Genomic DNA, 25,829 nt, shown 5'->3' with positions numbered 1-25,829 from the left:
GTTTGCAAAGAGTCAAATAAAGTTCGTTCAGAGCCATCGATGTGTCTGCTTGGGGGGGAATATATACGGCTGTGATTATAATCGAAGAGAATTCTTTTGGTAGATAATGCGGTCGACATTTGATTGTGAGGAATTCTAAAAATCAGGTGAAAAGAAGGATTTGAGTTCCTGTATGTTTCTTTCATCACACCATGTCTCATTAGCCATAAGGCATACGCCCCCACCCCTCTTCTTACCAGAAAGATGTTTGTTTCTGTTGGCGCGATGCGTGGAGAAACCCGCTGGCTGCACCGCCTCCGATAGAATCTCTCCAGTGAGCCATGTTTCCGTGAAGCAAAGAACGTTACAGTCTCTGATGTCCCTCTGGAATGCTACCCTTGCTCGGATTTCATCAACCTTGTTGTCAAGAGACTGGACATTGGCGAGAAGAATGCTAGGGAGTGGTGCACGATGTGCCCGTCTCCGGAGTCTGACCAGACGTTTTTTTGGGTCGCCGCATGGGATCCATTCCATTGTCCTGGTTGAAAGGCAGAACACAGGATCCGCGTCGCGAAAATCATATTCTTGGTCGTACTGATGGTGAGTTGACGCTGATCTTATATTCAGTAGTTCTTCTCGACTGTATGTAATGAAACCTAAGATGACCTGGGGTACTAATGTAAGAAATAACATAACTGCATAGTTTCCTAGGAACGCGAAGCGAGGCGGCCATCTCTGTCGGCGCCGGAAGCATCTTGAACGTACCCAGATAGAGGGTTTCCCACAGCATTTGATCGTTTTGGTGGGCCATCAAGGCAAAAGGTCTGTGAATCAGCTCCCTCTTGCTTGCCTAGACAACCACCGGTACTAACTTCCTCGCAGTGAGAAACCCTGAGGGTAAATGATCGTATGAGGGGAGCCTCATCTATAATATTAGAAGCGACCATGATAGACCCCATCACTACGTATCTTTCTGGTAGGGCTGGGAGATGTATCTCATTAATTAGAGGAATTCAATGTATGTTTTTTTTTAACAACAAGAAAATGGTTCCGTCTGGTTTGCTTAATATAAGGAATTTCCGTCAAAATAATAATTATTGCAAGCTAACGTGACTAATAAAGGAATTTGATTATGTTGCAAGAGAAAAGATCATTTGCCCTCATTAAACTAGCCAGATCAATTTCCATCAATGGATGTCGATTTAACTTGTATGACTGCTAGGATTGTGAATAAATCCCTTGTGCGCATGTGCATAAATCCAACAGGAGAGTTTGAGGGATGAAAGTTAGACACATTGATCTCAAAATCTCTGTGAAAGAAACACTTCAACAAACTACAAAAGAATGTTTGGCTATTTTCTGGCAATTATGCCTTCATTATGTGTCAGATGTTAAGACTACAAACCGTTATAAAATGGCCTATTTGCGAGATTGACTTGTCATGTCAGTAGGCATAGGCTTACTAAAAGCTAGGTTTATGATTGGAATTCAACTTTACCATGGTTTGTTTAGCTGGATGCAAGTATCCCATAGTTACTGATAGCCTACAGTAGCCTAGGCAAGATGTAAGATGAACGATTTAGCAGCTTGCGTAGTTCAAATTAGACACACTCATTTATTTAACATGAATAGCGAGTCGATTTTGAGGTAAGAAGTGCTTCTATTGCCAAACAGCTTGCTGGTATAGGCTACTGAGGACGGTGTTATAATTAATCAATATATTAATAATATGGATATGAACTGAAGAGGCCTATGCTTGTCAACAACAGCCAGTGTTTATTTCTTCATTTTTTTTATTTTTTATTTTTTTATCTGATTGACTGTTACCTTAAATCTAATGCATTCTAACAACAGCTGATTGGCAATTGCGATAGAATTGACCATGATCACAAATGATAACTTTCAGTTTCATTACCTAAACATGGCCATTAATAATTGCATAATAACACAAGGCTACAACAACAATAAAGTTAGACTATTTATTAAATCCGTTTCCCAGCTTCAGGTAGGCTACACAAGTAACACAAATTGATTTGCAATGACTCCATTGATCACATAATATCAACATATTTATTGTATCCAATGGTAGGTTACAATAGTCTACATATGCATATAAATAAATAGGCTACTTAATGGCCAACAGATTGTGATGGAAAATGTTATGTGATGGAACATTTGATGATTGTGCTTTTCTAGAAACATATTTCTGTGTTCTATGTTTGTGCTTTTCTAATAAACCATTTTTGTGTTCATGCAAGTGACTGGTTAAACAAATCCTCACTATCAGTATCTCCAATTTGGCCGTACACCCAGATCCTTGTTTTGAGAACGAAAGATATCTCTGTTTCAAGGTCTCAGCGTAGAGAGAAGAAGCCTTGTGAGGTATTGGTCAGTCACATGAATGAAGCAAATGTCAAAGATAAATTAATTATGAATGATGAATAAGTTAAAATCATGCAAATATAACTTGTCTACAATATATAAGAGAACTAACGGGACTGCTCCGGTAGAGCTCCTGATCGACATGTGTACTTGGTGCATTGAGTTGGTTGGAACCTCTCCAGCATGCTGATAATAAAGAATGATTCATTTAAGATTGATTTGAATGTCCCTGTGTAGAATGTCCACAACAAGATGTATCACTGTCCACATTCAATTTTAGTTTCATTGTGGACTTTTCCCCATATCCGAAGCAAGTGAGGGAGATCCATAACTTCCATTTGAAATTTCCACTCGCGCAGCACTCGAAACCCAAGAACTGAGCATGCGTAAAACCTTTTTACGGTTTTTCCATAAGCAAAGTTGACATTAGAATGCAGTTTAAACCACCTTCAAGCTAATTTATCTAATGCGCTCTAGAGCAACTTAAGTAGTTTACATATGCATTGTCATCATAGAACTGATGGTGCGCATCAGTTCTAGTGCTTAAATATTTTTTGAGGAAAAAAGGTTGGAAATGGGTGTCTCCATAATGACAATCTAAATAGTCTACCTACAACTGGTAAAAAGTTGTAATGATGTGCACGTTTGCTGCTCTGTATCCTCTCACTCATGTGACCCAGCTGCCTGCTGCAGCACTCAGCACACACCCCCCCTCTGACCCTCCCCACCACTCACGTATTCACTCACTCAGCAACAGCCTTCTCACTGCCTGATAGTCAGCAGCAGCAGGTCACAGTAAATAAATAAATAAATAAATATATATATATATATATACACATACATACATACACACACACACATACACACACATATATACACACACACACACACACACACACACACACACACACACACACACACACACACACACACACACACACACACACACACACACACACAGTGGGGAGAACAAGTATTTGATACACTGCCAATTTTGCAGGTTTTCCTACTTACAAAGCATGTCATTTTTATCATAGGTACACTTCAACTGTGAGAGACGGAATCTAAAACAAAAATCCAGAAAATCACATTGTATGAATTTTAAGAAATTAATTTGCATTTTATTGCATGACATAAGTATTTGATACATCAGAAAAGCAGAATGTAATATTTGGTACAGAAACCTTTGTTTGCAATTACAGAGATCATACGTTTCCTGTAGTTCTTCACCAGGTTTGTACACACTGCAGCAGGGATTTTGGCCCACTCCTCCATACAGACCTTCTCCAGATCCTTCAGGTTCTCGCTGAGCAATACGGACTTTCAGCTCCCTCCAAAGATTTTCTATTGGGTTCAGGTCTGGAGACTGGCTAAGTCACTCCAGGACCTTGAGATGCTTCTTACGGAGCCACTCCTTAGTTGCCCTGGCTGTGTGTTTAGGGTCGTTGTCATGCTGAAAGACCCAGCCATGACCCATCTTCAATGCTCTTACTGAGGGAAGGAGGTTGTTGGCCAAGATCTCGCAATACATGGCCCCACCCATCCTCCCCTCAATACGGTGCAATCATCCTGTCCCCTTTGCAGAAAAGCATCCCCAGAGAATGATGTTTTCACCTCCATGCTTCATGGTTTGGATGGTGTTCTTGGGGTTGTACTCATCCTTCTTCTTCCTCCAAACACGGCGAGTTTAGACCAAAAAGCTCTATTTCTGTCTCATCAGACCACATGACCTTCTCCCATTCCTCCTCTGGATCATCCAGATGGTCAATGGAAAACTTCAGACAGACCTGGACATGCACTGGCTTGAGCAGGGGGACCTTGCGTGCACTGCAGGATTTTAATCCATGACGGCGTAGTGTGTTACTAATGGTTTTCTTTGAGACTGTGGTCCCAGCACTCTTCAGGTCATTGACCAGGTCCTGCTGTTTAGTTCTGGGCTGATCCTTCACCTTCCTCATGATCATTGATGCCCCACGAGGTGAGATCTTGCATGGAGCCCCAGAGCAAGGGTGATTTACCGTCATCTTGAACTTCTTCATTTTCTAATAATTGCGCCAACAGTTGTTGCCTTCTCACCAAGTTGCTTGCCTAATTGTCCTGTCGCCCATCCCAGCCTTGTGCAAGTCTACAATTGTACCCCTGTTGTCCTTACACAGCTCTCTGGTCTTGGCCATTGTGGAGAGGTTGGAGTCTGTTTGATTGAGTGTGTGGACAGGTGTCTTTTATACAGGTAACGAGTTCAAACAGGTGCAGTTAATACAAGTAATGAGTGGAGAACAGGAGGGCTTCTTAAAGAAAAACTAACAGGTCTGTGAGAGCCAGAATTCTTAGTGGTTGGTAGGTGATCAAATACTTATGTCATGCAATAAAATGCTAATTAATTACTTAAAAATCATACAATGTGATTTTCTGGATTTTTGTTTTAGATTCCGTCTCTCACAGTTGAAGTGTACCTATGATAAAAATGACAGACCTCTACATGCTTTGTAAGTAGGAAAACCTGCAAAATCGGCAGTGTATCAAATACTTGTTCTCCCCACTGTATATGTAATAAAAATGCCATGGTGGCCGTGGTGCAATATAGAAATAACCTAAAACCCGCAACCAATATATTTTCAAAGGCATCGTTTTCAAAGTAGCCCAATTCTTGGGAAAAGCACGGACAAGCAATTGGAGATTGTTTGAACAGAAGGGTGTGTTCATAACAATGTAACTATTCTACCTTGTTAGCTAGCAAATAGATCCAAGTTGGCTAAACCTCAAATATAAAGATTAGCTGGCGACTCATTAGCATGTGGGCTTGTGCTTGATAGATTGTTTATGAGACCTGCGTTAAATGTCTATAATGCCTGCTTCAAGAAGTTAGTCATTATTAGTGAATGTGCATTTTGCATGGTTCAGGTTACGTTTGTAACAAAAAAGGGCATTTTCGTAGACAGATTTGAAAGCCATCTCAGTGATTATTGCAGGTTAAAATATTTTGACAAAATAATTTAATTATTAGTGAGTCGTATGGTTGTGAAAGGCCTAGGTATAATTTCAGAATCCCTGAATTCATTAGATATTGCTGAATGTCTGAAATGCAATGTATGTCACGTTCTGACCTTTATTTCCTGTGTTTTGTATTTAGTTAGTATGGTCAGGGCGTGAGTTGGGTGGGCAGTCTATGTTTGTTTTCTAGGTTTTGGGAATTTCTATGTTTCGGCCTAGTATGGTTCTCAATCAGAGGCAGGTGTCATTAGTTGTCTCTGATTGAGAATCATACTTAGGTAGCCTGGGTTTCACTGTGTGTTTGTGGGTGATTGTTCCTGTCTCTGTGTGTGCACCAGATAGGACTGTTTTGAGTTTTCACATTTCTTGTTTTTTTGTTGTTGTTGTTAGTTTGTTCATGTGTACTTTTACGCATTAAAAAAGAACCATGGACAATTACCACGCCGCGTATTGGTCCTCTGATCCGTTTCGCCTCTCCTCTTCGGAAGAAGAGGAGGAAATTCATTACAGAATCACCCACCAAAATCGGACCAAGCGGCGTGGTAAAGGACAGCGACGATAGCAGCAGCAGCAGCAACAACAGCGGCCAGCATCACAGGAGGAATGGACATGGGAGGATGTATTGGACGGCAAGGGTTGCTACACCTGGGAGGAGATCCTGGCGGGAAAGGATCGCCTTCCATGGGAACAGGTGGAGGCAGCTAGGAAAGCAGAGGCAGCCGGAGAGAGGAGCTGGCAATGTGAGGAGCCAGCACGGCAGTGCGACAGGTACGAGAGGCAGCCCCCAATTTTTTTTGGGGGGGGGCACACGAGGTGTGGTACTATGCCAGGTAGCAGACCTGAGCTCACTCCTCGTGTTCATGATAAGCAGCGCATTACTGGTCAGGCACCGTGTTATGCGGTTAAGCGCACGGTGTCGCCAGTGCGTGTCCATAGCCCGGTGCGCTATAGGACAGCCCCCCGAGAGTGCCATGCGAGTTTGGGCATTGAGCCAGGGCGTATGGTGCCTGCTCAGCGGGTCTGGTCGCCGGTACGCAGTCTTGGTCCAGGTTATCCTGCGCCGGCTCTGCGTGCTGTGTCTCCGGGGCGCTGGGAGGGTGCAGTGCGTCCTCTGCCTGCGCTCCGCTCGTACCGGGCAACTGTGGGAGTGGAGCCTAGGGGAGAGGTGCGTGTAGTAAGCACTAGATCTCCCGTGCTTACCCACAGCCCGGTTCAACCTGTGCCTGCACTCTGGAGGGTCCGGGCTAGAGTAGTTGTCCAGCCTGGGGAAGTGGTGCCAAGGTTGCGCACCAGAGCTCCAGTGCTCCCCACAGCCCGGTCTTTCAGGCTCCTCCTAACACCAAGCCTCCTGAAGGTCTCCCCAGCCTGGTGGTTCCTGTGGCAGCCCCACGCACCAGGCTGTCTCTCAGTCTCCTCCCTGCAGGTGCTCCCGCCTGTCCGGCGCCGCTGCCGGAGCGTCCCACCTGTCCGGCGCCGCTGCCGGAGCCTCCCGCCTGTCCGGCGCCGCTGCCGAAGCGTCCCGCCTGTCCGGCGCCACTGCCGGAGCCTCCCGCCTGTCCGGCGCCACTGCCGGAGCCTCCCGCCTGTCCGGCGCCACTGCCGGAGCCTCCCGCCTGTCCGGCGCCGCTGCCGGAGCGTCCCGCCTGTCCTGCGCCGTTGCGGAGCGTCCCGCCTGTCCTGCGCCGTTGCCGGAGCGTCCCGCCTGTCCTGCGCAGCTGCCGGAGCGTCCCGCCTGTCCGGCGCCGCTGCCTGAGCCTCCCGCCTGTCCGGCGCAGCTGCCGGCCAGCGCCTCCCGCCTGTCCGGCGCCGCTGCCGGAGCCTCCCGCCTGTCCGCGCGCCGCTGCCGTCCTGAGCCTCCCGTCCCTGTCCGTTGCGCCGCTGCCGGAGCGTCCCGCCTGTCCTGCGCCGTTGCCGGAGCGTCCCGCCTGTCCTGCGCCGTTGCCGGAGCGTCCCGCCTGTCCGGCGCAGCTGCCGGAGCGTCCCGCCTGTCCGGCGCAGCTGCCGGAGCGTCCCGCCTGTCCGGCGCCGCTGCCGGAGCCCCTCAGCCCAGAGGCGCCAGAGCCCCTCAGCCCAGAGGCGCCAGAGCCCCTCAGCCCAGAGGCGCCAGAGCCCCTCAGCCCAGAGGCACCAGAGCCCCTCAGTCCAGAGGCGCCAGAGCCCCTCAGCCCAGAGGCGCCAGAGCCCCTGCCCCTCTGTCCAGAGCTTCTGCCCCTCTGTCCCGAGCTGCCCCTCTGTCCAGTGGGGTCATTGAGAGGGGTTGCCATGGTGAGAAAGCCACGGAGGCGGACAATAAAGCGGACTAAGACAATGGTGAAGTGGGGTCCGCGTCCCGCGCCAGAACCGTCACCGCGGACAGACGCCCACCCAGACCCTCCCCTATAGGTCAAGGTTTTGCGGCCGGAGTCCGCACCTTTGGGGGTACTGTCACGTTCTGACCTTTATTTCCTGTGTTTTGTATTTAGTTAGTATGGTCAGGGCGTGAATTGGGTGGGCAGTCTGTTTGTTTTTCTAGGTTTTGGGAATTTCTATGTTTCGGCCTAGTATGGTTCTCAATCAGAGGCAGGTGTCATTAGTTGTCTCTGATTGAGAATCATACTTAGGTAGCCTGGGTTTCACTGTGTGTTTGTGGGTGATTGTTCCTGTCTCTGTGTGTGCACCAGATAGGACTGTTTTGAGTTTTCACATTTCTTGTTTTTTTTTTGTTGTTAGTTTGTTCATGTGTACTTTTACGCATTAAAAAAGAACCATGGACAATTACCACGCCGCGTATTGGTCCTCTGATCCGTTTCGCCTCTCCTCTTCGGAAGAAGAGGAGGAAATTCATTACAATGTAGTTGATATTTAATTGTACAACAAAGCTTATTTAGATATATTTTTTATTAAATTGCCTTTGTAAAGTATTCAGACCCCTTGACATTTTCCACATTTTTTTTAACGTTACAGCCTTATTCTAAAATGCATGAAATAAAATAAAAATCCTCAGCAATCTAAACAAAATACCCCATAATGATGAAGCGAACAGGTTTTTAGATAAAACATTTCATTAAAAAAACAGAAATACCTCATTTACAAAAATACTCAAACAGGAGTGTGTCGAAGAACAGAGAGATCCTTGATGAAAACCTACTCCAGAACGCTCAGGACCTCAGACTGGGGGCAAATGTTCACCTTCCAACAATGACCCTAAACACATCCAAGACAACACAGACTCTGAAAGTCCGTTAGTGGCCCAGCCAGAACCCGGACTTGAACCTGATCGAAAATCTCTGAAGAGACCTGAAAATAGCTTTTCAGCAACGCCCCATCCAACCTGACAGAGCTCGAGAGAATCTGCAGAGAAGAATGGGAGAAACTCCCCAAATACAGGTGTGCCAAGCTTGTAGTGTCATACCGAAGAAGAATCGAGGCTGTAATCGCTCCCAAAGGTGCTTCAACAAAGTACTGAGTAATGGGTCTGAATATGTATGTAATATTTCCATTTTTAATACATTAACATAAATGGGAACAAACGTTTTTTGTTTAGTCATTATGGGGTCTTGTGTTGGTTGATTAGGGGGAAAAAGATATTTAATACATTTTAGAATAAGCCTGTAACCTAACAAAATGTGGAAAAAGTCAAGGGGTCTGAATACTTTCCGAAGGCACTTTATATCATGAATCGGCCAGAAGTTTGAAAGAAATTGAGATATGACTTCTACGCCATAATCACCCAGCCCTACGTTATGGCCAATTACTACTGGGTCGATATACAAGACCTTGCAAACCACACATAATTACAGGTTGGTCTAAAACCTACCAAAAACACAGAAGGATCTGGATCGATTCAGAGGCAGCTCCTCCCCCTTAATGACTGTGCTGTTCATCTTTGTACAGTATAAGAGGGGAATCACTACAGCAGCAGCCAGTAAGATGCGATCAGTAAAATCAATCACAACATAACAAAGAAGCAAAGAAACTCCCAAAATTATCTGGGACACATTACAGCATGGGGTGCCATGAAAGCTTTCTATTGTTCATTACAATCGATCGTCTCAGGAAAAGTGGCCCATCTTCAATAGACGAGACGAGTAAGGTGTTCATCATGCCCAGTGGAACATGATGTTGGCATACCCCACACCTGGCAACTTGGTAAAAAGTGCACATGGGAATGAGTGACGGTCCGAGACCAAGGGTTGACACTGAGACTCTGCGTGAGACCGGCCTCAAGCATTTTAACGACGGTTTGATTTGCAGTTGGCCGCGTGGCGAGCATTCCTTCCTTCCATAGCGGGTAGTGCCCACCAGGTGATCATCTGCATACCTTCTGTTCACGCAGCATAACTGGTTGTCAGTTTCCATATAAAACTGTATTTTCCCATGGTCCCCATAACCATCAACACTCAAAATAATATGAATAACATATAGCCAAATACATTTTTGCACCCAGGTTCATATTCTCATTTGAAATACCCATTCTTACTGTAGTTTGAACAAATCAGCCATATATTGACCTAAACCGGTAACAGGCTATTGCGTAATTAGGGTCGATATACAAGACCTTGCAAACCACACATAATTACAGGTTGGTCTAAAACCTGCCAAAAACACAGAAGAATCTTGATCTGTTCAGATTTTTAAAAACAAATGACTCTGTCACCTGAAAGAAGTGTGGCCATCTATTCAGGCTAGGCGGTCAACAAACTATTTTAAAATGTTTACATAAAACATTTAAGGTTTAATTGTCACATCATGCCATGTGAAGCCTTTGTAAAACATTAGGCAACCGCAGAGAAACAGCCACAGAAACAGCTGTGTATGTTTCTGCGTATGTGTGTAACCCTGCTTGGCCTGTTCATATCTGACTGAGGAGGATGCTCTTCTTGCTATGTCTGCATGGCCCATTTATTATTAATGCACTGAAGTGACTGTGCCAAGCAAGGTGAAAATACACACAATCACAATAACATGAGCCAAACATGGACCTCAGGGGAGGGCAGGGGTCGATGCCGGCACAGTGTCTTACCGATTGCCGTCTCCGGCATGGCGAACAGAGTCTTCTCAGTGGCCACCCGAAACCTCCCGTGGACTGAGAGGCCCACACCTTGAGGGAGAGAGAGGGGAAGAAAGGGTTAGTGTGAGTAAGATAAGGGAAGATAATGAGGGGGGAATTATTAATGAGGGAATTGGGACAGAAGGAAATGGGCAAGAGAGAGAGAGAGAGAAAAGATGAGATAGAAAGAAGATGAGAAAGAGACTAGAGCAAGAGAAAGAAAGGTAAAGAGAGGGGCATACAAAGATCCATCGCTAGATATGAGTGATGTGACTGATGTAAAGGTATGTAACAGATTGTAAATGCAGACTGAGGCAGAGGCCATGTTAAGCCATTTGTGTGTGTGTGTGTGTGTGTGTGTGTGTGTGTGTGTGTGTGTGTGTGTGTGTGTGTGTGTGTGTGTGTGTGTGTGTGTGTGTGTGTGTGTGTGTGTGTGTGTGTGTTTCTGTGTGTGTGTTTAAGGAGCCACACAGGGTATTAGGAAGAAGGGTGAAGGTTAACCAGGAGGAAAGGCTGAGCATCCCTTTGCTGCCATAGCAGCACAACAAACGGTGTGTCCAAGACAAGGCAAGGACTGCATCGTTACCGTGGAAACAGCCTCCGTCTCTCACACACACAGTGCAAAAAAATATTAAAACTCAAGTTCACCCAAAGTCAAGCACCAATGGCAGGGCGGCATAATACAGTGGAGAATCTGATATGATCAGACTAGATATTGTAGACACACTAACATTATCACACCCTGTCCTGGTCTGTAGCAGCCATGTCCCTTCAAGGAGCCCTGTGGCACAGTGGAAGCAGAATATTAGCGTCTGACTGCTGAAAACCCCACTAGGCCTGATATATCAAAATGCTCTGTAGACTTATCAAGTAAACTGTTTTTGATTGAAGATGGCACTAAAGATGTAAACCCGTCTGATTGAAAATGGTTGCAAAGTGCCTTTTCCAAATGGAAACTGCCGTCAACACAAGCTCATTTTATAGACGTTTCCCCTCTATAAGAGATCAGTGTAAAAGAGCAGCACTTTGTTAACATACAGTGCCTTTGGAAAGTATTCGGACCCCTTGACTTTTTCCACATTTGGTTACGTTACTGCCTTATTCTAAAATGGAGTAAATAAAAAGTCAGTCTACGCACAATACCACATAACGACAAAGCGAAAACAGGTTTTAAGAAATGTTTGCAAATGTATTAAAAATAAAAAACTGAAAAATGTAGCTCAGGTGCATCCTGTTTCCAGTGATCATCCTTGAGATCTTTCTACAACTTTATTGGAGTCCACCCGTGGTAAATTCAATTGATTGGACATGATTTGGAAGGGCACACACACCTATATATATATAGTCCCACAGTTGACAGTGCATGTCAGAAAAATAAACAAGCCATGAGGTTCGAAGGAATTGTCCGTAGAGCTCCAAGACAGGATTGTGTCGAGGCACAGATCTGGGGAAGGGTACCAAAAAATGTCTGCAGCATTGAAGGTCCCCAAGAACATATTGGCCTAAATCATTCTTAACTAGAAGAAGTTTGGAACCACCAAGACTCTTTCTAGAGCTAAGATAGGCAAATTGGGGAAAAGGGCCTTGGTCAGGGTGATGACCAAGAACCCGATGGTCCCTCTGACAGAGCTCATCTATGGTGATGGTAGAACCTTCCAGAAGGACAACCATCACTGCAGCATTCCACCAATCAGGTCTTTATGGTAGAGCGCCAGACGGAAGCCAGTCCTTAGTAAAAGGCACATGACACCTGCTTGGAGTTTGCCAAAAGGCACCTAAAGGCTCTCAGACCATGAGAAACAAGATTCTCTGGTCTGATGAAACCAAGATTGAATTCTTTGGCCTGAATGCCAAACATCACATCTAAAGGAAACTTGGCACAATCCCTAGCATAGAGGTGGCAGCATCATGCTATGGGGATGTTTTTCAGTGGGAGGGACTGGGAGACTAGTCAGGATCAAGGTGAAGTTGAACGGAGCAAATTACAGATACAGTTGAAGTCGGAGGTTTACATACACCTTAGCCAAATACATTTAAACTCAGTTTTTCACAATTCCTGAAATTTAATCCTAGTAAGAATCCCGTGTCTTAGGTCAGTTAGGATCACCACTTTATTTTAAGAATGTGAAATGTCAGAATAATAGTAGAGAGAATGATTTATTTCAGCTTTTTTCTTTCATCACATTTCCAGTGGATCAGAAGTTTACAAACACTCAATTAGTATTTGGTAGCATTGCTTTTAAATTGTTTAACTTGGGTCAAACGTTTTGGGTAGCCTTCCACAAGCTTCCCACAATAAGTTGGGTGACTTTTGGCCCATTCCTCCTGACAGAGCTGGTGTAACTGAGTCAGGTTTGTAAGGCCTCCTTACTCGCACATACTTTTTCAGTTCTGCCCACAAATTCTCAATATGATTGAGGTCAGGGTTTTGTGATAGCCACTCCAATACCTTGACCTTTCTGTCCTTCAGCCATTTTGCCACAACTTTGGAAGTATGCTTGGGGTCAATGTCCATTTGGAAAGATTCATTTGTGACCAAGTTTTAACTTCCTGACTGATGTCTTGAGATGTTGCTTCAATATATCCACATAACTTTCCTGCACCAGTCCCTCCTGCAGCAAAGCACCCCCACAACATGATGCTGCCACCCCCATACTTCATGGTTGGGGTGTTGTTCTTCGGCTTGCAAGCATCTCCGTTTTTCCTCCAAACATAACAATGGTCATTATGGCCAAACAGTTCTATTTTTTTGTTTCATCAGACCAGAGGACAATTCTCCAAAAAGTACCATCTTTGTCCCCATGTGCAGTTGCAAAGCGTAGTCTGGCTTTTTTATGGCGGTTTTGGAGCAATGGCTTCTTCCTTGCTGAGCTGCATTTCAGGTTATGTTGATATAGGACTTGTTTTTACTGTGGATATAGATAATTTTGCACCGGTTTCCTCCAGCATCTTCACAAGGTCATTTGATTTTGTTCTGGGATTGATTTACACTTTTCCCACCGAAGTACGTTCATCTCTAAGAGACAGAATGCGTCTCCTCCTGAGTGGTATGACGGCTGCGTGGTCCCATGGTGTTTATACTTGTGTACTATTGTTTGTACAGATGAACATGGTACCTTCAGGCATTTGGAAATTGCTCCCAAGGATGAACCAAAATTGTGGAGGACTACAACATTTTTTTCTGAGGACTTGGCTGATTTCGTTTGATTTTCACATGATCTCAAGCAAAGAGGCACTGAGTCTGAAGGTAGGTCTTGAAATACATCCACAAGTACACCTCCAATTGACTCAAGTGATGTCAATTAGCCTATCATATGCTTCTAAAGCCATTACATAATTTTCTGGAATTTTCTAAGCTGTTTAAAGGCACAGTCAACTTAGTGTATGTAAATGTTAACCCACTGGAATTGTGACAGTGAATTATAAGTGAAATAATCTGTCTGTAAACAATTGTTGGAAAAATTACTTGTGTCATGCACAAAGTAGATGTCCTTACCGACTTGCCAAAACTATAGTTTGTTGACAAGAAATATGTGGAATGGTTGAAAAACGAGTTTTAATGACTCCAACCTAAATGTATGTAAACTTCCAACTTCAACTGTAGGTAGTTGATGAAAACCTGCTCCAGAGCGCTAAGGACCTCAGACTGGGGTGAAGGTTCACCTTCCAACAGGACAACGACCCTAAGCACACAGCCAAGACAATACAGGAGTGGCTTCGGGACAAGTCTCTGAATGTCCTTCAGTGGCCCAGCCAGAGCCCGGACTTGAACCCGATCAAACATCTCTGGAGAGACCTGAAAATAGTTGTGCAGCAATGCTCCCCATCCAACCTGACAGAAGCTTGAGAGGATCTGCAGAGAAGAATGGGAGAAACTCCCCAAATACAGGTGTGCCAAGCTTATTTCGCCATATCCAAGAAGACTTGAGGCTGTAATCACTGCCAAAGGTGCTTCAACAAAGTACTGAGTAATGGGTCTAAATACTTATGTAAATGTGATATTTCAGTTTTTTATTTTACATAAATGAGTAACATTTTCTGAAAACCAGTTTATGTTTGTCATTATGTGGAATTGTGTGTAGATTGATGAGTGAAAAAAAAACATTTAATTAATTTTATAATAAGCCTGTAACGTAACAAAATGTGGAAAAGGTTACATGATGTGGATAGGTGATTTATACATCTGTGGATGTGCACACAGCACAGCAGCACCTGCTCTGCGTTGATGTCTGTGAAGGAGCGTCTGGTCTGCAGTACCTCCGTGACTACAGACAGACAGGCAGCTGGCAGTAACAACAATAAACATGAAGCCAAATCAAACCAAAGACGACCCCAACCACCCGGGGTTCACCTGGGGGTTGTGTGACCAACAGCCATGCAGACTAAACATCAACAGAGTGAACAGACATCACTGCAGTGTTAACTGGAAGATATGTAGCACTGATGTGACTTAGTGAGAGCCCCTCATTGACACGCATTGGCTGCAACAGACAACTACCCCAGAGCTGAGGCGCGGGGTGTGAAAAGCCACATTGGGGACAAGTACAAGGAGGGTGGCTACCCATTCATTTTTTAAATGAAATTAGGACATGCTGTACAGGAGATCTTTCTAGAGAAATAAAGGAGTAGAATAACAATGTTTTTGAGGAAATAAAGAGAGCGGGGAGGGACCTTGGTAAGGAAAACAGAGCTATAACTAGTTGATTAAACTGCCCTGGACAGATCACCTCAGATAAGGGTCATTGGTGCCCGGCAGCTGGAAATGGTGACTGTGTCCTTTACTGGAGGTGTGTTGGGCTGTCAGCGGAGATGAGTGTCATGGTTGTGTCAATACCTCCGCTCCTCCCAATACATTCCAATTTGCATCCTTGCAGCAAGTCAAATCAATCACATTCTGCTCAAGGTCTGAGTTGTCGAGTGATTCCTGTCGAACTGAAGGTTGATTTATATAGAAAAATGCGCTTGTAGTTAGGGACTTCAACATATTTCACTAACTTGCATGAAACTGTATGAATCTTTATTTAATGAAGTTCAGATTACATTTTGATTGAATATGAAGGGTAAGACTTTGTGAAGTGTTGTGTGTGTAAATGGCCGTCAAAGGACATTCTGTTCATGTTAGGAATCAGATCAGGTCACCAGAGATATAGAGAAGCCATTAAACATCTCAAATGAACGGAATATGAGTTGTCTATCTTGCTGGCACTAAGCAGCATTTTCTCCAAAGTGGAAAATACCACCCATTGACATGGCTGTGCAGGCTCTGGAGACTGGAGTGGAAAAGCAGATTCCCCGCACATAGGTTTACAGAGAATTATTCTCAGGATGGAATCTGAGGCTGTATATCTCTCACCTTTTTATAGCAATGGGAACTGCTGGTCGGAATGAAGGAGCATGAAAGGGGAGCATTTAATTTAGCATTTCATAAGATGAAATCATACCCATAAAAGTAAAGGAACAATATGATCTACGGGTACCACCGACCACCTAAGTACACGTTCAGGGTATCTGGATTCCCGGAACATAGGACTTGTCAAACAACTAGTCAAATATACAGTATAGCCCAGGCATAGCACATTTCATACTTAACATTTTACAGCTTCATCAGGGGTCTCTGGGGTATTCTCAATTATATCACTGGAGGCTCCTCAGAACAGGAAGAGGAGAACCATCCTCAGTGAATTTCATTCTGAAAGAAAATGTGGGGAACTATACTAAATATATTCATGTCACCAATCAATTGATTAAAAACAATTAAGGTCTACAGTAGCCTCAACAGCACTCTGTAGGGTAGAACCATGGTGTAGCCAGAGGACAGCTAGTTTCCTTCCTCCTCTGGGTACATTGGCTTCAATACAAAACCTAGGAGACTCACGGTTCTCACCCTTTTCCATAGACTTACACAGTAATTATGACAACATCTGGAGGACGTCCTCCAACCTATCAGAGCTCTTTCAGCATGAACTGACATGTCCACCCAATCAAAGGATCAGAGAATGAATCAGATACTGAAATCATTAGCTATAGCTAGCTTGCACTGCAGTGCATCAATGTGTTTGACTCAAATAGAGAGAAAGACAATAGTTGAACAGTTTTGAACAATTAATGTCCTTAAAAATGAATGAGAAGCAAGAGAGCTATATTCCGTTGTATTTTTTCACTTTCACTGAGCTAGCAAATGCAGTTTAGCCTACACAAACAACAGGCTCAAACAGAGAGGGACACAATGTTAGCTAGCTGGCTGGTTATGGCTATCCAACACTGGAACTCTTCCAAGTCAAGGTAAGTTTTGGTTTTATTAATTTATTGCCACCGGGGCCCACCGGTGTAACTGCTAAACTGCTTGCTGACTGTACTGTATGATTGTAGCGGGTTAACTAGCGCTTTAGCTCTAGTAGCTATGTTGACTATGACATTACCTAATATGGTGACAAGGATGTAGGCTGTATGTAGCGGTTAGCGGTTATGATATTTTGAGGTAGTACGCACACGCAGATATTCTGTGTTGAGCGGTTAACAAAGAAATAGATACACCTATATGCTTCATTTAGAGTTATTAATGTGACTGTCACGTCTAATCAAGGTGGGTGGAATCAGGCGCAGAGAGCAGATAGCGATATGAAAGTTTATTCTCCGGTGAACAAGAAACACGGTCAACCCAATACACACAGGGTGAACAATCCAACACAGGATAAAAGACGAACCGGAGAATAAGAACACAAGATACACCGACAGGAGCAGGAGGAGACCTAAAAACCGCTGCACTTCTTTCACCATGGTCGGAGTCGGCCAATTACGCACGGCTGTAACACGATCATCCTCCATCACCACCCCGGAGGTGGAAATACGATACCCCAGGAAGGAAACGGACTGTTTGAAAAACTCACATTTCTCCGCCTTGCAATACAGGTCATGCTCCAGTAGTCGCCCAAGTACCTTACGCACCAGAGACACATGCTCCGCGCGTGTGGCAGAATAGATCAAGATGTCATCAATGTACACTACCACTCCCTGCCCGAGCAGGTCTCAGAGAATCTCATCTACGAAGGATTGGAAAACGGCTGGAGCATTCTTCAACCCGTATGGCATGACGCAGTACTCATAATGACCAGAAGTAGTACTAAATGCGGTTTTCCACTTATCTCCTCCCCGGATACGTGCCAGATTATATGCGCTCATCAGGTCCAGTTTTGTGAAGAAGCGCGCCCCGTGAAATGATTCCATTGCCATAGCCATGAGAGGTAGTGGGTAACTAAACCCCACTGTGATGGAATTTAGACCTCTCTAATCAATACACGGACGAAGACCTACATCCTTCTTCTTCACAAAAAAGAAACTAGAGGAGACGGGTGATACGGAGGGCTGAATGTACCCCTGTCCCAGCGATTCAGAAACATATGTTTCCATCGCAACTGTCTCCTCCTGGGACAATGGATACACGTGACTCCTAGGAAGTGCAGCGTTTTCCAGAAGGTTTATCGCGCAGTCCTCTCGACGATGAGGTGGTAATTGGGTCGCCTTCCCTTTACTAAAGGCTATAGCCAAATCGGCATATTCAGAGGGAATGCGCACGGTCTGGACTCCACCGTAGTCGCACCAACGGCAACTCCTATACACCTACCTGAACACTCCTCTGACCACCCCTTAAGAGCCCCCTGTCGCCAGGAAATCACCGGGTTGTGTTGAGCTAACCAGGGAACCCCCAACACCACTGGAAACGCAGGTGAATCTATAAGGAACAGGCTAATCTGCTCCTTATGATCACCCTGCGTTACCATGTCCAGCGGCACCGTAGCCTCCCTAATTTCTCCTGACCCTAATGGTCGGCTATCTAAGGAGTGCACGGGGAAAGGTTGATCTAACGACACCGGGGGAATCCCTAGCCTTAACGCAAGACCACGATCCATAAAATTCCCAGCTGCGCCTGAATCGACTAGCGCCTTATGCTGTAGAGAGGGGGAAAACCCATGGAAAGAAATCAATACAAACACATGACCGACAGGAAGCTCTGAATGAGTTTGGTGCTTACTCACCTGGGGTGATCGAGCAGTGTTCCGTCCTCCCGACTCCTAGACGAGTTCATCCAGCACCGGTCGGATGTGTGCCCTCGTCGACCACAACTGGTGCAGGAGGACACTCCTCCTCCGGTCCCCCTCGAAGCCGTACCTCCTAATTCTATAGGGATAGGGACAGGGGGACTGGGGATAGGAAACGACAGGACCTGATCCGAACGCCCGCGAGCAGCCAGCAGGTTGTCGAGACGGATAGCCAGATCGATAAGTCCATCCAGTGTGAATGTGGTGTCCCGACATGCCAGCTCCCTGCGGACGTCCTCCCTGAGACTACATCTAAAATTATCAATCAAGGCCCTGTCGTTCCATCCTGCTCCTGCTGCCAAAGTCCTAAACTCTAAAGCAAAATCCTGTACGATCCTCGTCTCCTGACGCAGGTGGAACAGCCGTTCACCCGCCGCCCGACCCTCGGGTGGATGGTCAAAAACAGCTCGGAATCGGCGGGTGAACTCTGGGTAATTATCCTTAGCCGAGTCCGGACCATTCCACACTGCGTTGGCCCACTCAAGGGCTTGCCCAGTCAAACAGGAGACTAGGTGTGTGCACGGTAGCCAGGTATAGTTCCAGTTGAAGGAGGAAACCCTGGCACCCCGCCGCCGATCCGTCATACTCCCGTGGGAGTGTCAGCCGAAGAGCCCCGGAGCCAGATGTGGTAGCAGAAACAGGAGGTGCTGGAGAAGGGGTTGCTAGAGATGAGGTGGGGAGGCCACTCCTCTCCCATCGATCCATTCTCTCAATCATTTGGTCCATAGCAGAACCAATCCGGTGGATCACGCTGGTATGATGGTCCTTCTGTAGCTCAGTTGGTAGAGCATGGTGCTTGTAACGCCAGGGTAGTGGGTTCGATTCCCGGGACCACCCATACGTAGAATGTATGCACACATGACTGTAAGTCGCTTTGGATAAAAGCGTCTGCTAAATGGCATATATATTATTATATATTATGATGGAGGACCCTCTCCTCCATCGATGGGAGAGGAGACGCTGCTGCTCCTGCTGATTCCATGGGTGGTGCGGGATTCTGTCACGTCTAATCAAGGTGGGTGGAATCAGGCGCAGAGAGCAGATAGCGATATGAAAGTTTATTATGAAAGTTTGAAAGTTTATTATTTAGATACACCGACCGACATAGATGACAAATAAACAATCCCGCACAAAACAAGGGCGGGACAACCTACTATATATACAGACACTAATAAACTAAACAACACACAGGTGAAACCAATCAGACAAAACCAACAGATACACGAAAAGGGATCGGTAGTGGCTAGTAGGACGGTAACGACGACCGCCAAGCACCGCCCGACCGGGCAGGAGAGCCAACCTCGGCGGAAGTCGTGACAGTAACTTTAGTTGTTCTACATGTTTTGATTTTTAATACATTGTAAGGCTGCATGGTGCGACTAATGATGATTTGAAAAAAGTCTCATGAAAGGCATGAACTCTGCTTTGTTTTTTTGCGCAGGCTGTACATACTTCATCAGTCTCTCATTCACAATTTGACAAGCACTTGATAATGCCTCAAATTTCCCAGCGGCATCCCCTTTGTGTGGACGTAATGCCCCTTAAAAAAATCTGGCCTTTTGTGGCCAGTGGCAATTGTGCCCTTGGGTTGAATATAATAATGATAATTCCCTTCTCCCTGAGTGCTGCTTGCTCCGAAGCACCTCTCACCTCACATGGATCTCCATCACGTATTATCAGGTATGAAGGTAAGACACAGATGCAGACAATGTTGTCTATTTTTACAAGTTTTCTATTGAAATTCACTGTTGAAAGCTTATTTATATATTTTGTGATATGAATACCAAGTAGGTCACCGTCAGCCAATTTTATAGGTAAACCTCAAGGTAATGTAAAAGTTGTATGTTTAAAGTTCCAATATGTAATATTGTACACTTCTCATAATTAGGTTTTAGTCCAGAGAGTTGAGACATTGCAGGGATCTAGCTTGCGGACTTAATATAAAACTTGAGTCATTAACATCAATGGACACCTTTGTTTTTTAGCCTTGGATTTCTAATCCTCTAATGTTGTTATTGGATCTGATTTTAATAGCTATCATTTCGATGGCCATAATGAATAGATATGGTGACTGCGGACAGACACCCTTGTTTAACTCCTCGACAATTCAAAACTCTGAGAAGTAGCCGTTATTTACTATTTTACACCTGGGGTTGCTATACATTATTGTTACCCATTTTATAAGAGAATCACAGAAATTGAAAAAAATCCAGGCATTTCGAAATAAAGTACAGTCTTACTTTATCAAATGTCTTTTCAAAATCTGCTATCAATACCATTCCTGGCTTCATATGTTTCATGATGCTCTATTATTTCTAGTAGTTGTCCTATATTATCTCCAATGTATTGTCCATGTAAAAAACCTGTCTGGTCCGGAAGAACAATAGCTGGTAAAATCCTTTGAATTCTGAGTGCTATGCATTCCGGTATTATTTTTGCATCACAACATTGAAGTTTTTAGATAGACTGGATCTTTATATTTTCCACCTGGGTCTTGTTTTAATAATAGAGAAATCAGACCTTCCTGCTGAGTACCTGACAGACTATCATTTCTATAGGAGTAGTTAAAACAATCTAACAATAGAGCTTTACGTATATCAAAAAGGCTTGATATACCTCTACTGGTATGCCAACAAGCCCTGCGGTTTTTCCAGACTGAAAGGATTTAATAGCCTCAAAATATTCTTCCTCTGTAATTTGGCCTTTGCACTGATCTTTGTGTACATTTGTTATATTATTTGGAAATAATTCCTTACAGAGACGGAAAAGAGAACATCTGCCTAAAATATTCAGCTTCCTTTTTAAAAATATAATTAGGAGAATCATAGATGTCTTCAGTAATGAGTTTCTGCTAGTTATTTTTGTTAGCCTTCCTGTATTGGAGATTCAGGAAGACTTTTGTGAATTTTTCTCCATATTCCATTCAGTTTGCTTTATATTTGTAATAGATTACATTAGATCGATCGTTCTTGAATAAGTTCAAGTTCTTCTTGTTTTTCCTCTAACTTATTTTGTATCTCTGTCGTATCGTTATTATTCCTATCTACCTGTACTATTATTTCATGTATTTCCCTTGTAAGTCTTGTCTCTTTAGCCAGAAACTGCTTTTTAAACACTCCTACCAACACTTAACACTCCTACCATAATGATTTGATCATTTGTTGCCTGTAAGTTCAATAAATTGGTATAAATATCTTCGAAGAAGTATGGATCATCCTGATTTGGACCAAATAGATTAATGAGCCAAGTATTTTTTTTGTCCATTTTCATATTTAAAAAGATCCACCGTCCTTGCAAATCATTCTTGACTTTTTGCACATTCAGATACTTTAAAAAATATATGTTTTGTATTTTTTTAATTGAATATTCAAAACATACAATATACTTGCGGTGAAGCCGCTCAACAACTACATCATACCAGTCATCCAACAGATTCCCATTCAGAGCAACACACAGAAGCATCCAGGGTCAATGCCCTGCTCAAGGGTATGATCTACCACCAGGCCAAAAAACATGAGCCCGATCCCACAGTTCCCCAATAGCTGTGTGCATGTCTAGCACTATTACATGTATGTGTGTGTTCTTGTATGTGTAAAAAATTTTGTTAATTAAAATCATCACACCTTTTGAGTTCCTTTGTCCATGACAGAAAAGTATTTCTCCACCCCATTCCTTTTTCCACCAACTTCATCTAAGGACGTAGAGTGAGTTTCCTGTAAACAGTGGATGTTTTCTTCCTTTTCTTTTAGCCATGTAAAGACTGATCTATTTTATAATCTGCTAAACCGTTACAATTATAACTGGCTATACTTATGTCTTATTTCACCCCTTACCATAACTAGATACTTTTCTCTGTCTAAATTGACCATAATTAGTGCTTGTAAAGTTACTGTCACAAGACGTATTATGACGGTCAAAATTAGAGCTTTCAAATGTCATATTTAGAATTCAAGAAATTGCCTGTTTGCCTGTGAGCCAATGCCACAGATGTTAGAAAATTGAGACAAGATGTTGTGTGTAGTAAATCTGAGTAGGTTGATGTGTATGATATTGGATGTGATTTAGTGAAAGTGTCTACGATGTCTGTATAAGAGTAAGTGTGTGCTGTCCAAATAAATAATTTGCATGGTTGAGTGTCTATGTATGTGTGTAACTTGTAGTACATATATCCTTAATATTCATGATGATCATTGTAATCCATATCGTATCACCGTCAATGTTGCATCATAATTACATCATTGAAAAACACATCCCAGCATTTCCATAGCAACTGACGTTTCACATGATTATGAAAGAGGCCTTGCTTTACCCTAGAGTTAGCAAGTTTGGTAAGCTACTAATGGCCATCAGCAGCATCAGAGCTTGGAGAAGACTAATTACTGTGACTAAACAGTCATTTGACTGCCTTCATGACTTGTGACCGCCGGTGTGGAAATAACACAGTCACTGTAACAGCCCTAGTCACAGACACCTGATGTGTTGTGCACTGAAGTCCACAATCTAAGGGAAAAGATGAGAGAAGGAGAGCGCAAAGAGGCAAATTATACAAAGCACAAAATGATCATGCTGTTTGTATGTGGCTGCTATGAATGTGATCTGAATTTGCTTATGATCGGGGGTGTATTCATTACGCAGATTCTGTGGAAAAACATTTCTTAAAACGGAAGCAAACAGAACGGGGATAAACATACCTGAATTTGTCCAATATAAACTCTTGTTTGCAACTGTTAGACTAATGAGTGCTACACTGATCAAATATATTAAAACATGAAAAAATTTCAAAATATTCTTCTGAGTTACAATTCATATAAAGAAATCAGTCAATAGAAATACATTCATTAGGCCCTAATATATGGATTTCACATGACTGGGTATACAGATATGCATCTGTCAGTCACAGATACCTTTAAAAAAAAGTAGGGGCGTGGATCAGAAAACCAGTTGTTGTGACCACCCTTTGCCTCACGCAGCCCAACATCTCCTTCGCATAGAGTTGATCAGGCTGTTGCTTGTGGCCTGTAGAATGTTGTCCCATTCCTCTTCAATGGCTGTGTGAAGTTGCTATATATTGGGGGGGGGACACTGTCGTACAAGTCGATCCAGAGCATCCAAAACATGCTCAATGGGTGACTGGGACATTTTCAACTTCCAGGAATTGTGTGCAGATCCTTGCGACATGAGGCTGTGCATTATTATGCTGAAACACGAGGTGAAGGTGGCGGATGAATGGCACAACAATGGGCCTTAGGATCTCGTCACAGTATCTGTGCATTCAAATTGCCATCGACAAAATGCAATTGTGTTAATTGTCCATAGCTTATGCCTGCCCCTACAATAACCGCCACCATGGGACACTCTTTTCACAATGTTGACATCAGCGAACCACTTGCCCACACGATTCCATTCTACCGGTACAGTTGAAACAGGGATTCATCCTTAAAGAGAACAATTCTCCAGCATGCCAGCGGCCATCAAAGGTGAGCATTTGCCCACTGAAGTCGGTTACAATGCCAAACTGCAGTCAGATCAAGACCTTGGTGAGGACAACGAGCATGCAGATGCTTCCCCGAGACGGTTTCAGACAGTTTGTGCAGAAATTCTTCAGTTGAGCAAACCCACAGTTTCATCAGCTGTCTGGGTGGCTGGTGTCAGACGATCGTACAGGTGAAGAAGCCAAATGCGGAGGTACTGGGCTGGCATGGTTACACGTGGTCTGCGGTTGTGAGGCCGGTTAGACGTACTGCCATATAAACTAAAACAACGTTGGAGGTGGCTTATGATAGATAAATTAACATTACATTCTCTGGCAAAAGCTCTGGTGGACATTCCTGCAGTCAGCATGCCAATTGCACACTCCCTCTCAACTTGAGACATGTAAATATATTATTTTAAATGTAGTTTTTAAAATGTATTTTCTTTATTTATTATTTTCCCCTAACCCTACTACCCCTCCCCTAACTGGAGTAAACTAATGGACAACAATACTTTGGCAGGAATGTGTCGAGGCATAGATCTGTGGAAGGGTACCAAAACATGTCCGCAGCATTGAAGGTCCCCAAGAACACAGTGGCCTCCATCATTCCTAAATGGAAGAAGATTGGAACCACCAAGACTCTACCTAGAGCTGGTCGCCTTGCCAAACTGAGCAATCGTGGGAGAAGGGCCTACAACTTGATCAGGGAGGTAACCAATAACCCAATGGTCCCTCTGACAGAGCTCCAGAGTTCCTCTGTGGACATTGGATAACCTTCCAGGAGGACAAACATCTCTGCAGCATTCCACCAATCAGGCCTTTATGGTAGAGTGCCAGACAGAAGCCACTCCTTAGTAAAAGGCACATGACACCTGCTTGGAGCACTTAAAGACTCTCAGACCTTAAGAAACCAGATTCTCTGGTCTGATGAAACCAAGATTGAATTCTTTGGCCTGAATGCCAAGACTCACGCATGGAGGAAACCAAACCTGGCACCATCCCTACGGTGAAGCATGGTGGTGGCAGCATTATGTTGTGGGGATGTTTTTCAGCGGGAGGTACAGGGAAAGATAAACGGAGCAAGGTACAGAGAGATCCTTGATGAAAACCTACTCCAGAGCACTCAGGACTTCAGACTGGGGCAAAGGTTCACCTTCCAACAGGACAATGACCCTAAGCACACAGCCAAGACAACGCAAGAGTGTCTTCGGGACAAGTCTCTGAATGTCCTTGACCTGAAAATAGCTGTGCATTTAACGCTTCCCATCCAACTTGACAGAGCTTGAGAGGATCTGTGGAGAAGAATGGGAGAAACTCCCCAAATACAGTTGTGCCAAGTTTGTAGCATCACGCTCAAGAAGACTCAATGCTGTAATCGCTGCCAAAGGTGCTTCAACAAAGTACTGAGTAAAGAGTCTGATGTAAATGTGATATTTCAGATTTGTATAAATTTGCCAAAACCCTGCTATGTCATTCTGGGGTATTGTGTGTAGATTGATGAATGAAAAATATTTTTTCCCCTAATTTTAGAATAAGGCTGTAACGTAACAAAATGTGGAAAAAGTGAAGGGGTCTGAATACTTTCCGAATGCACTGTAAGTACTGGCTAGTACGCATATGCAGCTGTCGTTGACTTATTCCACATTTTGTTGTGTTACAGCCTTCAGAAAATACCCATAATATACACTGAGTGAACAAAACATTAGGAACACCTTCGTAATATCGATTTGCACACGCTTTTGCCCTCAGAACAGCCTCAATTCGTCGGGGCATGGACTCTACAAGGTGTCGAATGTGTTCCACAGGGATGCTGGACCATGTTGACTCCAATGCTTCCCACAGTTGTGTAAAGTTGGCTGGATGTTCTCTGGGTGGTGGA

At 44.1% G+C, this 25,829-nt stretch overlaps 1 protein-coding gene across 2 annotated transcripts in view; it reads right to left on the bottom strand.

Annotated features, from left to right (window-relative positions):
* Nucleotides 1-25,829, bottom strand: part of hibch (3-hydroxyisobutyryl-CoA hydrolase) — a 70,251-nt gene that overhangs the window by 24,111 nt on the left and 20,311 nt on the right. For both annotated transcript variants that reach the window (XR_004826127.2, XM_052521924.1), the window contains one exon: nt 10,355-10,432. Coding sequence is in view for 1 of the 2 variants with exons in the window: in XM_052521924.1 (XP_052377884.1) it covers nt 10,355-10,432 (78 nt within the window). In the remaining variant the exon portion in view is untranslated. The remainder of the gene's footprint in view (nt 1-10,354; nt 10,433-25,829) is intronic.

The sequence above is a fragment of the Oncorhynchus keta genome, chromosome 7 (genome assembly GCF_023373465.1).
Source record: "Oncorhynchus keta strain PuntledgeMale-10-30-2019 chromosome 7, Oket_V2, whole genome shotgun sequence".
In the NCBI taxonomy this organism is placed as follows: domain Eukaryota; kingdom Metazoa; phylum Chordata; class Actinopteri; order Salmoniformes; family Salmonidae; genus Oncorhynchus; species Oncorhynchus keta.
Note: the sequence above shows the minus strand (reverse complement) of the source record. Positions and strands in the feature narration are given on the sequence as shown.